The following is a 15,034-nucleotide window of genomic DNA, read 5'->3' as shown; positions in this document are numbered from 1 at the left end:
CAGATCACGGCGGCAGAGCAGAACGCCGGCCTCCTCTTGCTCTGCTCGGTGAGGCTAATCAGGCCCCGCTCCCTCAGTCAGCGGGAGGGCGTGGCTTGAGCGAAGGGACCCGGGACACGCTACTCTTCCCCTTCCTCCCCCCCTCCCCTCGGCTCGGGCTGCGGGAGGGAGCTGCTGCGGTCTGCCGTAAGGTAAGCAGCTCCCTCCCCCTTCACCCACAAATGCCCTCACACTCAGGAAGCGCCGGGCTCTCTCTTCCAATCTCCGGCCTCCAGCGCTGCCCGCCCGATCCGCACACACCGCTCTGCTTCCTCCCGGTTACCCTCCATGATCCCTGGGCTCCTCTCCTCCTCCGACCCCGGCGGCGCTCAGTCAGCGGGACAAAGGAAAGCGGAGGTAGGGAGGAGAGAGGCTGCGCGGCATGGCAGCAGTCGTTAGGAGCGGCGGCTATCGCCGCCGCATATGTCACGGTGTGGGGCTCGGGAGGGGTGTGGGGGGTGATTAGGAGCGATTAGGAGCGGCGCCGCCGCCGCAACGTGACAGGGGCGGTGTGAGCGGAGCGGCGTCCATTACGTGACGTCACTTCCGTTTCACATTTCACCCACATCCATCCAGTTTTATCCCATCAGAGGTGCCACTAAAGAAGTTTCACTTCAAAAAGTGTCATTTACTTTGAGTAACTACAAACATCTTAAAATCGCTGCACTACTATGTTCTCATGTCTCGTTGTATAGTTATGTATTGTAGATGATATTGTTAAGCACAATACCTCAGGGATCTTTTTGTTGAGGAAAGCAATAATTTGTGGAACGCATCTTCCTGGGGCATGAAGCATACAATGTGTAGACAACTGAAACAGCAAAACGACCGTCAGGTGTAGTACTAGGGCTGCGTCTTCTGTAACTTTCAATTGCTCTATAAGAGCTTGTCGATGCTGGAACACCACTTGCCTAAAAGTACACAAAAAATGAGGCAATTGCATTAGACTCATAGTTTTGCCATGCAAAAATCATCCGGATTCTGTTTTGGTTCCCTGTGACCTGGTGAATTTGCCAGGTTTAAATCTCCTTTGAAGAGAAACAAAATGGCTGCTAGATCTCTGGCCAATAGCAGCTTCCTACTGGACAGCCATTTAAATCCCCTTTAAAAACTAGGAAGTAATACTGGTGTGTACTGATGGGTGAATTTTTTGCTGAGATTCAAATCCATGTATTTGCAAGCTCCATTAACCTACTGATTTTCACGGATCAGTCTCAAGGCACATTTGCTTTACCCACCCCCCACCCCATCACTCAAAATTTGCAAACAGATTTCAATGCATAAAAATCCTGCCCTACCCACACAATAATCCAGCCACCAGCCCAGTCCCACACACCATCTCCTTTCCCTCACAATCACAGATCCTAATTTAGTAAAATCCCCGAAGCATTTGCACAAATGTATTACTACCCAATCCGTCTTCAGATATTTATTCAAATCGGATTTTAATTTAAAAATATTGAGGTCTGCATCTGTGGAATCACGGTGGTCGCCAGATCTGAAAAAGGGGTGTTCCACTCTGGAGGACCCGCGGTTCCAATTCTAAGGAGGTGGGGGGTAAGACAGGATTGCGTTTTTTAAGTACTTTGGAGGTACTGTATAAGGAAAGCGTGATATCACTATAATAAGTTCCCCAATACAATCACCAATCTTGACTGCCTGTAGAAAACGAGATCTCTGTTTTAGTATTTCCGTCCGCTCCTGCAGATTATCGAATACACATGAAGAAATCTCACAAAATGAGATATTCATGTGCCTAGCACACCAAATTCCATAGCCACAACCAAATTCTGACCTAAAATGACTTCTATGGTTTGACATGCAAGAACTTTTTAATGAATACTGCAAGATAGGTTTCATTGTTAAAATATGCATTTTCAGATGGAAACACCACTCTAAATTTAATGAATAGGCCCCTTAGTCGCTCATGTCACAAAACAACAAAATGTGAATGTTAATTAAGGATAAAAACACTACGGGAAAATCAGCAGGTTTGGAAGAAGAAGTAATGTTAATTGGCAAACTGTTCTTCTTATATTTTGTATTTTATGATAATCTGAAGCCTAGCTCGGTGTGGTGTTATGTCAAACTAAAAATAGGAAGGGGGGAAGAAGTGGATAGAACTCTCGCTTCAGCTTAAATTAATATATGAATTAATATAGACATGGTGCTATAGGGATTAACGGCAAAAGGAAGGAAAGATTCCATGTAGACTGCACTCAGGGTGTCATTTGTAAAATGAGTGAAAATTAAAATCCTTTTAATTAATAATAGTATAAAAAATATACCAGATTGGTAAAGTGAAGTCTATGGGCAATCGGTTATCTATATACATAAAAGTAACAAGATAATAACTGTTAATTGATTAGGTTCCCTATTATGTCCACTTGACAGGGTATTGTTATATAGCTTTTACCCTTACCAGATGATATACTAGATAAATAAATCTTCAACAAACTCTAGTGACAATTGATAAGACTCCATATCTAGAGATAAGAACTGGAGCACTAAAAATCCCCCCTGTTAATATTGAGGGGTAGGAGTGGACTGGGTTGCAGTTGGACTAGTAATGCCTGCTGACAGCTGTATTCCCAATTATGTACACTTAGTATACTGTTGGATATTATCTGTCTTTATAACCACCTCATCTACTACAGAAAAACAGAATCACTAGATGTATTGGCAAACGGTAGACCCCAGACCTATAAATCAGACTGGAGAACTAAGTGGTCCCAAACAGGTAATTCTAAGTTTAGAATGTGGACTGGGATATAAGTTTTACTTGAGTAGTGGTAGCACGCAGTGTGCATGCTTGCTTAGTATAAAATCAGGACGCTCAATGGTTACTAAGCTACTGGCACAATCCAGTGGCTGAGAAATTAATGCTTAATGAGCTAGGGGAGATCGCATAGTGTGTTGGTTTAGGTTTTTGAGCTGGTGTGATAATACAGTAGATAGTGAGAGGGACTAATCAAATGCTTGTGCTATGCAAAATGACTGCAGCCCTTACACTCAACCTCATATAATTAGGTAATTAGTACAGTATATTGTGTGCATACTCCCCTACTTCTCAAAAAAACATAGTAGATCATTCACTCTAGTAGATAGCATGTAAAATAAAAGAATCAGCTATTTTAGCTCGTCCTGGTACTCATCGTCAAAGTTAGTAAGCTAGTGAATTAGCCATTATCCAGCCAATGGGACGAGGCGATGAGTCAGATTACAGGGTTTCACTGTAACGTAATTAGATTCACAAAATAGTAACAATAGGCACACAAAATCTTATTTTTAAATTTAGAGGCACGGATCAGTGTCCGTATCAAATTATAGCCTCCTGAAGCTAGCTACGCTAGAATTGATTTAGGCAATCAATAACAGAGTTGCAAAACCTTAGGCGATTTTTATCAGCCCGCTCATACAGCCACCTCCCCCAGACTGCAAGCAGCGAGCGTCGTAAGGTCAGCACGCTCCAACTTCCCACACGTTTCGCGTCATGCACTTTTTCAAAGGTTTCATAATGTTTGACTGATTCTACTTCTGGTGAAGTTCTGAATGAAAACTCATCAGAAAAAAAATAATGAAATACGTAGGCTGGTATTCAGCAAGCCGTGATGCGGGGTATCGCACCCAAGAGCTACCAGTAACTGAATAACAATTACAACAGATTGGAATGTGATAACCTGCATCGAACCTTGAGGAGTTGGAGCCAAAGTGCCAGATTGTAAGGTAAATAAGAGTGCAAAGAAAAACCTTACCTTTCTTTCTTTTTGTCTCCTTTTTTCAGCAACATGCCACATGCATCTGCGGCTGAATCCAAATACAAAATAAATTCTTCTATACTCTGGGGGGGGGGGGGTGAATAAAAATAAAAATAAAAAAAAGAATAGTATTAGCTTTACAGTAGTTTATGTTCTGGGAATTATTTGAAACAGTGTGAAATACAACTCTTCAGTACAAAACAGGATCACACATAAATGTTGATCTGTTCTCTGATCTTTTATGAACCTTGTGATAATCATGAACAAACCAAAACCAAAAAGGGGTCAATTAAAATTATTATGGCTTCAACATAGAGCTGCAGACCTCTATATCTGAGCATAGAAGAAACCTATGCTGTCATACTGAGCCCACATTTTTTTTAGCTGTCCAAATGATGAGCAACAAATATTTTTATACACACACACACACACTGTACAGTTAGGTCCGGAAATAATTGGACAGACACAATTGTCATGATTTTGGCTCTGTACGCCACCACAATGGATTTGAAATGAAACAACCGAGATGCAATAGAAGTGCAGACTTTCAGCTTTAATTTAAGGGGTTGAACAAAAATATTGTATAAAACGTTTAGGAATTGCAACCATTTTCATACACAGTCCCCTTATTTCAGGGGCTCAAATGTAATTGGACAAATTAACACAATCATAAATAAAATGTTCATTTTTAATACTTTGTCAAGAATCCTTTGCAGGTAATGAGTGCTTGAAGTCTGGAACGCATGGAGATCACCAAACGCTGGGTTTCCTCCTTTGTGATGCTTTGCCAGGCCTTTACTGCAGCTGTCTTCAGTTGTTGTTTGTTCGTGGGTCTTTTTGCCTTAAGTTTTGTCTTCAGCAAGTGAAATGCATGCTCGATCGGGTTCAGATCAGGTGATTGACTTGGCCATTGCAGAATATTCCACTTCTTTGCCTTAAAAAACTCCTGGGTTGCTTTCGCAGTATGTTTTAGGTCATTGTCCATCTGTAAAGTGAAGCACCATCCAATCAACTTTGCTGAATTTGGCTGAATCTGAGCAGACAATATATCCCTATACACTTCAGAATTCATCCGGCTGCTTCTGTCTTCTGTCACATCATCAATAAACACTAGTGACCAAGTGCCATTGTAAGCCATGCATGCCCATGCCATCACACTGCCTCCATCGTGTTTTATAGATGATGTGGTATGCTTCGGATCACGAGCTGTTCCAAGCCTTCTCCATACTTTTTTCTTGCATCGTTCTGGTACAAGTTGATTTTAGTTTCATCTGTCCAAAGAATGCTGTTCCAGAACTGGGCTGGCTATGTTTAGATCTTGTTTGGCAAAGTCTAATCTGGCCTTTCTATTCTTGAGGCTTATGAATGGTTTGCACCTTGTGGTGAACCCTCTGTATTTGCTCTCGTGAAGTCTTCTCTTTATGGTAAACTTGGATAATGATATGCCTACATCCTGGAGAGTGTTCTTCACTTGGCTGGATGTTGTGAAGTGGTTTTTCATTACCATGGAAAGGATTCTACGATAATCCACCACTGTTGTCTTCCGTGGATGTCCAGGCCTTTTTGTGTTGCAGAGCTCACCAGTGCATTCTTTTTTCCTCAGAATGTACCAAACTGTTGATTTGGCCACTCCTAATGTTCCTGCTATCTCTCTGATGGATTTTCTTTTTATTTTTTTGCAGCCTAAGGATGCCCTGTTTCACTTGCATTGAGAGCTCCTTTGACCGCATGTTTTGGGTTCACAGCAACAGCTTCCAAATGCGAATGCCACACCTGGAATCAACTTCAGACCTTTTACCTGCTTAATTGATGATGAAATAACAAAGGAATAACCCACACCTGTCCATGAAACAGCTTTTGAGTCAATTGTCCAATTACTTTTGGTCCCTTGAAAAAGAGGGGGCTACATATTAAAGAGATGTAATTCCTAAAGCCTTCCTCCAATTTGGATGTAAATACCCTGAAATTAAAGCTGATAGACTGCACTTTAAGTCCATATTCATTATTTAACGGTAACTTGAATTTATTTTGGTACACAGCCGAAATAACTAAACTTGTATCAGTGTCCAATTATTTCCGGACCAAACTGTATATATATGTGTGTGCGTGCGTGCGTATGTATATATACTCAGTTAAGTTATGGTGGGTAAAAAAAGTGACAAAAAACCTCCACAACAAAGCATATAGCAATTTATATATATATATATATATATATATATATATATATATATATATATATATATATATATATATATATATAAATATATATATTGCTATATGCTTTGTTGTGGAGGTTTTTTTTTATATATATATATATGTTCATCTGACCTCGCATGTTCTGTTGTGGCTGAAATACATCGACGACATTCTTATCCTCTGGCTGGGTTCTGCCGTTGAGTTTAGGAGTTTCGTCGATGTACTCAACCACAACGAACATAACATTCAACTTACCTGCAAATTTAGTCCCACATCGATAGATTTTCTAGACCTTAAAATCTTTATTGACGCTAGTGGAAATGTGGGGACTGATATTTTTAGGAAGTCAACATCTACCAATTCTATTTTACACGCATCTAGCTTCCACCAGCGGGCATCAAATTCAGGGCATTCCTCGTAGCGAATTTATTAGATTAAAACGCAATTGTTCTACAGAGGAGTGCTTTGAAATTAGGGCAGTAGAGATGGAGAGATTTATATCTAGAGGATATAGTAGAAAAAATATCCATCAGGGGTATCAACAGTGTAATGAATGAATGTACAACATTGTTACAACCTAAAAAGAACAACATTGATTCCAAAATTCGATTCATTGGAACTTACAATGACAGATGGCGAGAACGTAAATCTATTCTCCAAAAGCATTGGCCCGTCCTGTGTACCGATGGAGAACTCAAGGACACATTGGGCGATAAGGTTAATTTGACAAGTAAACGTTCACCTAACTTACAAGACCGTTTGGTACACAGTCATTATACCCCTCATACCAGTGAGACATTTCTTACTATTAAAAGAAAAGGTTTCTCCAAATGCAGTAATTGCTCAGCTTGTAAATTTATGACACAGACTGACAACTTTACCAACATTGATCATACTAAAACTTACAATATTGGCTATATTTTAAATTGCAAATCTAAAGGTGTCATTTATTGTCTAACTTGTCCCTGTAAATTAAAATATATAGGCATGACGACCCGTGAACTTAGGTTCAGAATTTTAGAGCATTCAAGGAACATTAGATCAGCTCAGCGGGATTTGGATGCTTTCAAGAAAATCACTTCTGTAGCAAGGCATTTCTTACAATGTCATGCTGCAGACAGTACGTACATTTCAGCATTTGCCTTTGATAAAGTGTCCCTGGGTATTAGAGGAGGGGACTTGGAAAAATCCCTTCTCAAAAAAGAATGCAGATGGATTGTTCTTCTAAGTACCATGCAGCCCAAGGGAATGAATGATTTCCTTGGCTTTGCCATGTTCTTATAACTTCACTTTGTCTTTTTCATCTGTATCATTTATTCTGACTATATTGCTTAGCGAGGTTGTAGGACTTACAAATATCTACTTTTACTATTATTATGGCATACTCTTCTTTATTCTCTCTGCTCCCTTTATTTATACTTTACTTTCCCTCTTCTGTTCTACTATTTATTTTTTTAATCATTAGTTATTATTTTGATGCTCATATTGATATGTTTTTTGTAGCTGCTTCCTTACAATTTTTGCCTTATATTTCGTAAGGCATATCACCTCATTCATGTCTAATATTTGTGTGCTTCTATTTTTTATATTTCATTATGCAGATAAGAACTTAATGAATGCTGACTCTGTCTGTTTCCAATGTCCTGATGACGTCATCAAGACTCTTGTACTAAGATGCTACAGTCTGTAGTATATGCGCTTGTGCACCAGAGTAATCATGCTGTCAGCTGGGATTTCCCTTTCCTGGACGCATCGGCATTGCCTGCTTCACCTCGGGCATCTGTGTAGATGACGCCGCACTCCAGTTACGTCTCCGCTATTGGTTGCGGATATGAGAAGGCGACGCCGACATGTATTGGACACAGTATAAAGCCTAGCACACCTCCACTACTCTTTTACCACTCCGGGATGAAGCCCCCCATGGGCGAAACGCGTAGAGTGTTCACCATCGGCAGCTACTTATGATTTTGTCAGCGTAACTTGAATATCATGGTGCTATTCCTGGGGACTGCATGATTTATTCCTACATATGCTGAGTATCACTTTCTCTGCTGCCTAGAGTCTTCCCCTTTTGTGGGATTTACACATATGTTTGCCTGATTCAGCATAGGGCACTGGCTCTCACTTGCATTTTATAGCCATGTGTCCTGCCTGCTTTTTTGTATAATCCACAGGCATCTTTTGCATTCATGCTCCCTGATTTGTTTATTATATATTTTTCTCTTTATTTTTCTGGTTATTGCTGTTCAGGGTTTGAGTATTTGTTATCTTATTCTCCCCTGTGCCTCCCCCTTGGTTTAAGATATTATAATTATTTTTGTTCTTATGTACACTATTGTGTATATAGGCTTATTCATGTTTATTTTTTTTCCCTTGCCCTGAGTCCAGCTATTTGCTCTGCAGCTAGGGTCTTTAGGGGGTATTTGTACCATTTAGCTTATTTGTATCACTTTATATAATTGTTAGGTTTATTATTATACTTTTTGATACATTTTTTGTTATTTGTTCATTTTTCAGCATAATCTTTTTTCATTATTTGTCAGTCACAGTTCCTGTATATTTTTGCTGCCTTTAGTGTGTTAATGTTTTTAATGTTAGTGTGTCTTATCGGAAAGTTTATCGGTTCCTGGTTTTGTCCTCTTCATTTGTCTTGAGCAAAATGATTGCGGTAATAAGATCCCCACCCCCGCAGTCTGGCATCCCACGTCACTTGCTTCTAACAATTTCCTTTGTCATAGTACTTTGGTTTGAACCAGCAATGCAGACGCTCTTTCGTTTTAAAGAATATAATTGTAACTTGCTTTGTGCTTTTGCGTTCCAGAAAGCGAAATAAATATTTTGTAGCGGTTTTAGATAAAACCACCCCAAGCCACAACTTCTGCTGCCGCACTGAAACTTCCAATGAGCCGCATAAATTCTTCTACAATTGCCAAAGACTATTATTAATTATTTCGTCATCTTGACCATTTGCATAATATTTTCTTCTAGAAGACACGCTACTCCTTCCTGAGTATTGATAAGCAATTCTAAAAAGATTAACACCCAGGAGTGATAGAGATTGCTTTATTTTACATTTATCTGCGAGCCCAACCATCTGACCCTTTGCCAGTGGCAGATTTGAATGTACCAACGCCACGCTTCGCGAACGATCTTTAATTATGATGTCGTCCAGATAAGGGATTACAAATACTCCCTTCTTTCTAAGGTGTGCTGCTACAACTGATATAACTTTTGTCAAGGTCCAAATGGAAAGGTCATAAATAGAAAGTGGTTTTATGCCACACAAAATCTTAGGTACTTCCAATGGCTTTCCTTGATTCGGATTTGCAGATACAGATCTTTTAGATCTAGGGGGGCTAGATAGTCCCCAGGCTCTAGTGCTGCAATGATCAACCTCAAGGCTTTCCAATTTGAAGTGCCAAATGTGTAACTATCATTTCACCATCTTGAGATCTAATCTGTCATGCAAAGGCAGTAGAACAGACTCAGATTGAGCCATGCTATCTCAGATAGTTTTCTGAGAAGGCTGGTCGGAAAACCACACCCAAGAGACTTGCATGCTTCTCCAGGAAGTTCCTAGCCAGCTCCCCTGTGCTAGTGGCAACAATGTGTCTTCCAAGCTTCACACCACCTCTCCAACTCCTCCCGAGCTGATGGTACAGTGTAAAATATAGAATACTCCCCCACCGGTCTCAACCCACAGATCCCATAGTCCAACACGGGCTGGAGAAACTTCGATCAATGCTTTGTCTGGAGTAGGTAATCAGAATGCATCTTAATCAAAATAAAATGATAAAAGGTGGTGAGAGTTAGGTAAAAGGATCCCTTCTCTTAGTAGATAGGACAGAATGACAAGCCTTGGAATAACTGATGCCTGAGCCAATGATTCTGTCCTATCCCCAGCTACTGTATAGGAGGAGCCGTTTTCCATTATGTGACATGTTGCCATGTCTCAGAACAAACAAAAGTTAGAAGTGTCTGAAAGCATAGCTGCAATAGGCTAACTGGAAAAGTACAGTACTTACCTTTCCAGACAGAGAACTATGAAGCTTGGTTAAAGGGCCTTTGGCTTCCTCTTGAAGTTTTCCTAGAATTTTTTTTCTAACCTGGAAAACAAAGTACAGTATACTCAACTTTAATGCTGTATAACTATTTTACGAAGTCAACCAGTATATTTCTGTTAAACCTATGGAAAATGGTTTTAGAAAATAGTAATGCTTGTTTGCAAATATTTTAACACCGCTGTAAAATGTTTAAATAAATTGAAGATTTACACACACACACACACACACACACACGAAAATGTACTCAGATTTACGCAAAGTTAAAGTACAGTGTGCAAGAAAAGTGATGGAAGGAAGCGCTAAACACCTTAACAAATAATGGGTATACAAATGAATAAAACACGATAAAACCACTTCTGAGAATAAAAATTTAAAAGACATAGTAAACAAATAGAAGAACCTAAAATAATAATACCAGTAATTAAAACAATAGTTAAAACAGTAGTAAGTTCCAAAACGTAAGTCCTGCAGCCACAGTCCAGATCAGGGGATTTCCTGGTCCCCTCACAAGACTAGCGAAAAAGTTTATCTGGGCGTTTTGGGCGCAAAGGGCTGAAACAGAGGAAAAAACGGTGTTACATATAAGAACACTGTTCTCTTCCATACATAGTTTTTCCTCTGTTGCAGCCCTTTGCGCTCAAAACGCCCAGATAAACTTTTTCACACTGTGCAAGTAGTTATATGTATATTTATACTGATTCATGTATGTCATTATATAGATTCACTAAAACCTATACACCTGGTTTCTATTAATATCATACAAAAGCCAATATCGCTACGCGACGTCATAACTAATTTTGGAGGCATTTCCTATCAGTATAATATCTGTCAATTGCAATTTCTCAGAGTATTTAAATTAGACAGACCCAGATCTTCTGCCAAAATTAGATATCTAAACATTTGAAAATAAATGAAAACTGAAGGCACTGCAATTTCTTTCAAAAAGCTCTGAAATGTATTATATAGCTCTAGAAATATATTCTAGTTTTGTATTGTTGCAATTCAATTTATATTGCTCGCACATAGTTTATTGGCAATTGCAGGTGAATCTTCAGCACATGAGCACCTCTGTTATACCAATATATATTTGCAATTTCAGGATTCTGTCTCTACGCAAGTCTTTTTTTCTTGGAACCTCTACACTTAACAAATCAAATTTCTAAATCTGCTCCAGCCAATCTTCAACCAAATAATTGTTGAGCGAGTGATTGGATTTTATCTTCTTCTCTACACGATTCCATTTTCAATCACTTTATCAAACTCGTTCAAGAATTCATTATCTGACAAAAAGGAGAGTTCAAATCGAACTTACAGCCTTCAATGCTTTTTATTTGATTTATTTATCCGATCTTTTACATTTGAATCCTTTCTTGGGAATATTGATAAACTCCCTAAAATGGAAAACGTGATAGTTGGCCTTGCTCTTGTGTTTTCTTTACTGAATCAAACCCCTCGGACATTGTAATAACATGATCCAGTCTGAAGACTCAAATGATTGTGATACCCAACTTCCCTGCTTTACCACTGGAATTAACTGACCATTTTAAACAAGGCATCTGATATAATAAACTGAAGCTGGTGGGTAAGCAAAAGAAAATGAATTACACAGAAACTAAAACATGGGCAACACACACCTACAAAGATTCCACTCTGATTCATTTGAACAAAAATACAATGTTCTAGAAGGTGTTTCTTTCATCTGACCATTTTGAATCATGGAGTCTACTGTGACTTGAAATTAACCCACCATAGAAGACACACTTTGCCAACACATTATATTCCACTCGCGTGGGAAAAAGTTGCACTAGTCTCCCACTCCACCAGAGTTTCAGTCTCACCTGAGCGATGAGAAAGAGCTTCAAGCTTGCCCAGATAACTGTGAATCTACATGTGTTTATTTTAGCAAATGTTAATTGAAAACATTGACATGGTGTATGTCACTGCATCCCTGGGCAACCACCATAAACTGGGCAGTTTGTGCAATTCTATGTAATGGGGCAGCCCTCAGAGTGCCAAAAATGCTAGTGAAAAGGGAACGCCAATTAATAATTGAACAGCTTGAGAAAAGGTCCCACTTGGCACAGCAACACTGAAAATAAAAACATCTTTTGTAGAATATGTAAGATCAACACACCGGAGTATATGTATCAAAATATTTCAATTGCAGAACTGGAGAAAAAATAGTGCCAGATTTATAAAAGCAAAACATTCATTTTTAATAAACGTATTATTTTTTTTCCAATATAAAACATGAAGCTTTATATAAGTAATAATAATAATAATAATTAAATAGCCCCTACTGTCCTGTCTATACTGTACAGTAGGTGTAAATTCTGTCTGTCCTGTGTTGATAAATGCCAAGCAAAAACATTAATCTAAATAATTTACAAGGTCTGTGGAAGGCTACAGAGCTTCTGTAAACCATAAATTTTCTTGATACTAGTCGTTAGGAAAGTAAAAACTATCAATCTACTTTTAAGAGAAAAACAACTTCATTTTGAACTAGTGGAATGTTTTGCAGAACTAAAGGTTTTGAGAAAATCTATTCAACAATTCAGTCACCATTTTATGATTATCAAATAAAAAGGTTTAAAGTGGAGGGGAAAAAAATGATTACCTCTGTAGTGTTCTTATCATTATCATAATAGCATAAAGTGCACATACCTCACTGGTAATGGTAGTATAATCTTCCACAGCCATCATAAAATCAGCAGCCAGGAAATTGAAAATAAGATTAGTAATATCTGTGCATACTGTCTTCAGAAGGTGTTTGGCCAGGTTGCTTTGTGTTTCATCTGGAAAATATACAAATGTTACCTCACATATAGTACTCTCTCACAGTTGGATATGCTGGTACAGTTCACAGAATGATAGCACCACTGACCCGCAAAAAGTTTGATTCCTTTTTCAAACAAACGGATATTGTTGTAGAGGTTGGAAATTTCTTCTTGGAAGTCTTTCATGGTCTGTTTCCTGCTGGCCCCTGAAGCTGATGAGGTTGAGGACATGAAAACTGAGCGCACCACCTCCTGGTAACTTTTCGTTAGGGGCCTGCAAGATACACACATTTATTAACAAGTGTTTAATTGGTTCTGCCTTCCGAATGCTTGTAAAACTATGTTTTATTTTTTTAAAGAGGGGGTCTAACTGAGCGACTTCACGACTACAGCATCCTACCCTGCTGCACACTCTTTTCTTGCCCACGCAAGTGGTGGGGCGGAGTCCTCAGAGAGCAGATTTAAAAGCATGACATGGTTTGCACTCTATCAGAGAGATGACAGCAGAGGACTGTTATGGAAAAAAGTCAGGTGGTCAGAATAGAGGGCACTCCGGAAAAAGGAGCTATATAGTGTAATAAAATAAAAGCAGGCAAGTAAAGAAGTAGGTACAGTACAGAAAAGACTGTGGAAGTCAGAGTGAGCGGGAGGGAAGGGAATAGAGAAATATAAATAAAGAGTGATGAGTAGCAATATAGTGTGAAAGGAAGAGAAAAGTGTGAAGAAAACCGGTAAATACAGATATATGCACCCGACAAAACCTTTGTTCCCCACTATCTTGTCAAAAGACCATGGCAAAAATAATGTGTGTTCTCAGTAGGTGGCCACCACTGCATGGTCATGATGTTTTCTGCTGGAGTACATCACCCGCTTGGGTCACACAACCGAGTATGGCTCACTACTTCAGTTTACCTTGATCCTTCCTAATTGTTGAAACGTATCTTGCAGTGTAACCTTTGCTGCATACTTAAATGTAACCTGCAAAGAGGTGCATTGTACTATCTAAAGCCTGTCACTAATAAGTACCTTAAAGTTTATTAGCCCCATCTCTCACATAGAGACTGTAAGCCACAACATTTACACATTCCATATCCTTACAAATCAAAATAGTGCTCATTCTTAAACTGGCCTCAATGATACAGAATCTGCTATTTAAAATAGAAATATTACTTTATGATCACTCTACTAAACATATCAAATTTGTTGATCTTCCTCAAAATGTCATCAGATGCCCTAAGCCAAAAACTTCCCAATACCTGACATGTCTTTCTATTAGCAGCAATTCTATCAACTTCCACATCATAGACTCTGCCACATGGTGTGATGACATGGTCTTTCCAGTCCCCTTTTTACTCCCACTTCTATGAAGTTTCCCTCAGCACCTTTTTACGGTCCATCTCTAGTGAGAATGAATGGCCGAGTGAGTAAAGACATGAAGCAGAGGAACCAGGTTCAATTCCCAGTGTCCACACCTTGTGACCATGGGCAAGTCACTTTATCTCCCTATGTCTCAGGCATGAAAACCATAGATTGTAAGCTCATCTGGGCAGGGATTGTGTCTGTAAATCCTATATACTCACTATACTGTATTTATGAAGCGCTTTGAGTCCCATTGGTAGAAAAGCGCTATATGAAATAAAGTTAATTATATATTTATACATAACCATACGGATTATACAAGAAAAATAAATTTAAAAAAATACGATGGGTAACTAACCTTATTAAATTTTCAGAGAGCTCAATGATGAGATCATCTGGGCAATCTAAGACATGTTTTCTTAAAACATCCTGAATTTCTTTCAGAGACATAAAAGGCATCTCTCGTTCCTTGTGTTTATCTGATGGGGACAAGAACAGTATTAACTAGCGAGTAAACATAAAACATGATTCAAGTGTCAAACTTTACTAGTCCTAAATGACTACTATATATCAGTTTTATCCCCAGTAATTAAATAGTGTCATGTGTCAAAACTGATAAAACTGATATATAGTAGTCATTCTCGACTATAAGCATGACACTATTTAATTACTAGGTTTAAAACATTGAATATTGCTGAACTTTCCATATGTGCGTATACACTGCACAGATCACAGTTGAAGTATTTAACCTTTCACCAATTAAAAATAATTATGGCAAAATAGCATTGTTTGCTTGGTGTAACATTCCTCCAACACTGTTTATCACAGTTTAAGGATTTAA

At 38.9% G+C, this 15,034-nt stretch overlaps 1 protein-coding gene across 1 annotated transcript in view; it reads right to left on the bottom strand.

Annotated features, from left to right (window-relative positions):
- Positions 1-15,034, bottom strand: part of UFL1 (UFM1 specific ligase 1) — a 37,484-nt gene that overhangs the window by 2,025 nt on the left and 20,425 nt on the right. Inside the window, exons 13-18 of the mRNA XM_075597492.1 lie at positions 14,552-14,672; positions 12,942-13,108; positions 12,722-12,852; positions 10,019-10,099; positions 3,795-3,880; positions 770-950 (exon numbers count right to left, since the gene is read on the bottom strand). Of these exons, the coding sequence (XP_075453607.1) occupies positions 770-950; positions 3,795-3,880; positions 10,019-10,099; positions 12,722-12,852; positions 12,942-13,108; positions 14,552-14,672 (767 nt within the window). The remainder of the gene's footprint in view (positions 1-769; positions 951-3,794; positions 3,881-10,018; positions 10,100-12,721; positions 12,853-12,941; positions 13,109-14,551; positions 14,673-15,034) is intronic.

This window comes from Ascaphus truei, chromosome 4, assembly GCF_040206685.1.
Source record: "Ascaphus truei isolate aAscTru1 chromosome 4, aAscTru1.hap1, whole genome shotgun sequence".
Taxonomy (NCBI): Eukaryota; Metazoa; Chordata; class Amphibia; order Anura; family Ascaphidae; genus Ascaphus; species Ascaphus truei.
Note: the sequence above shows the minus strand (reverse complement) of the source record. Positions and strands in the feature narration are given on the sequence as shown.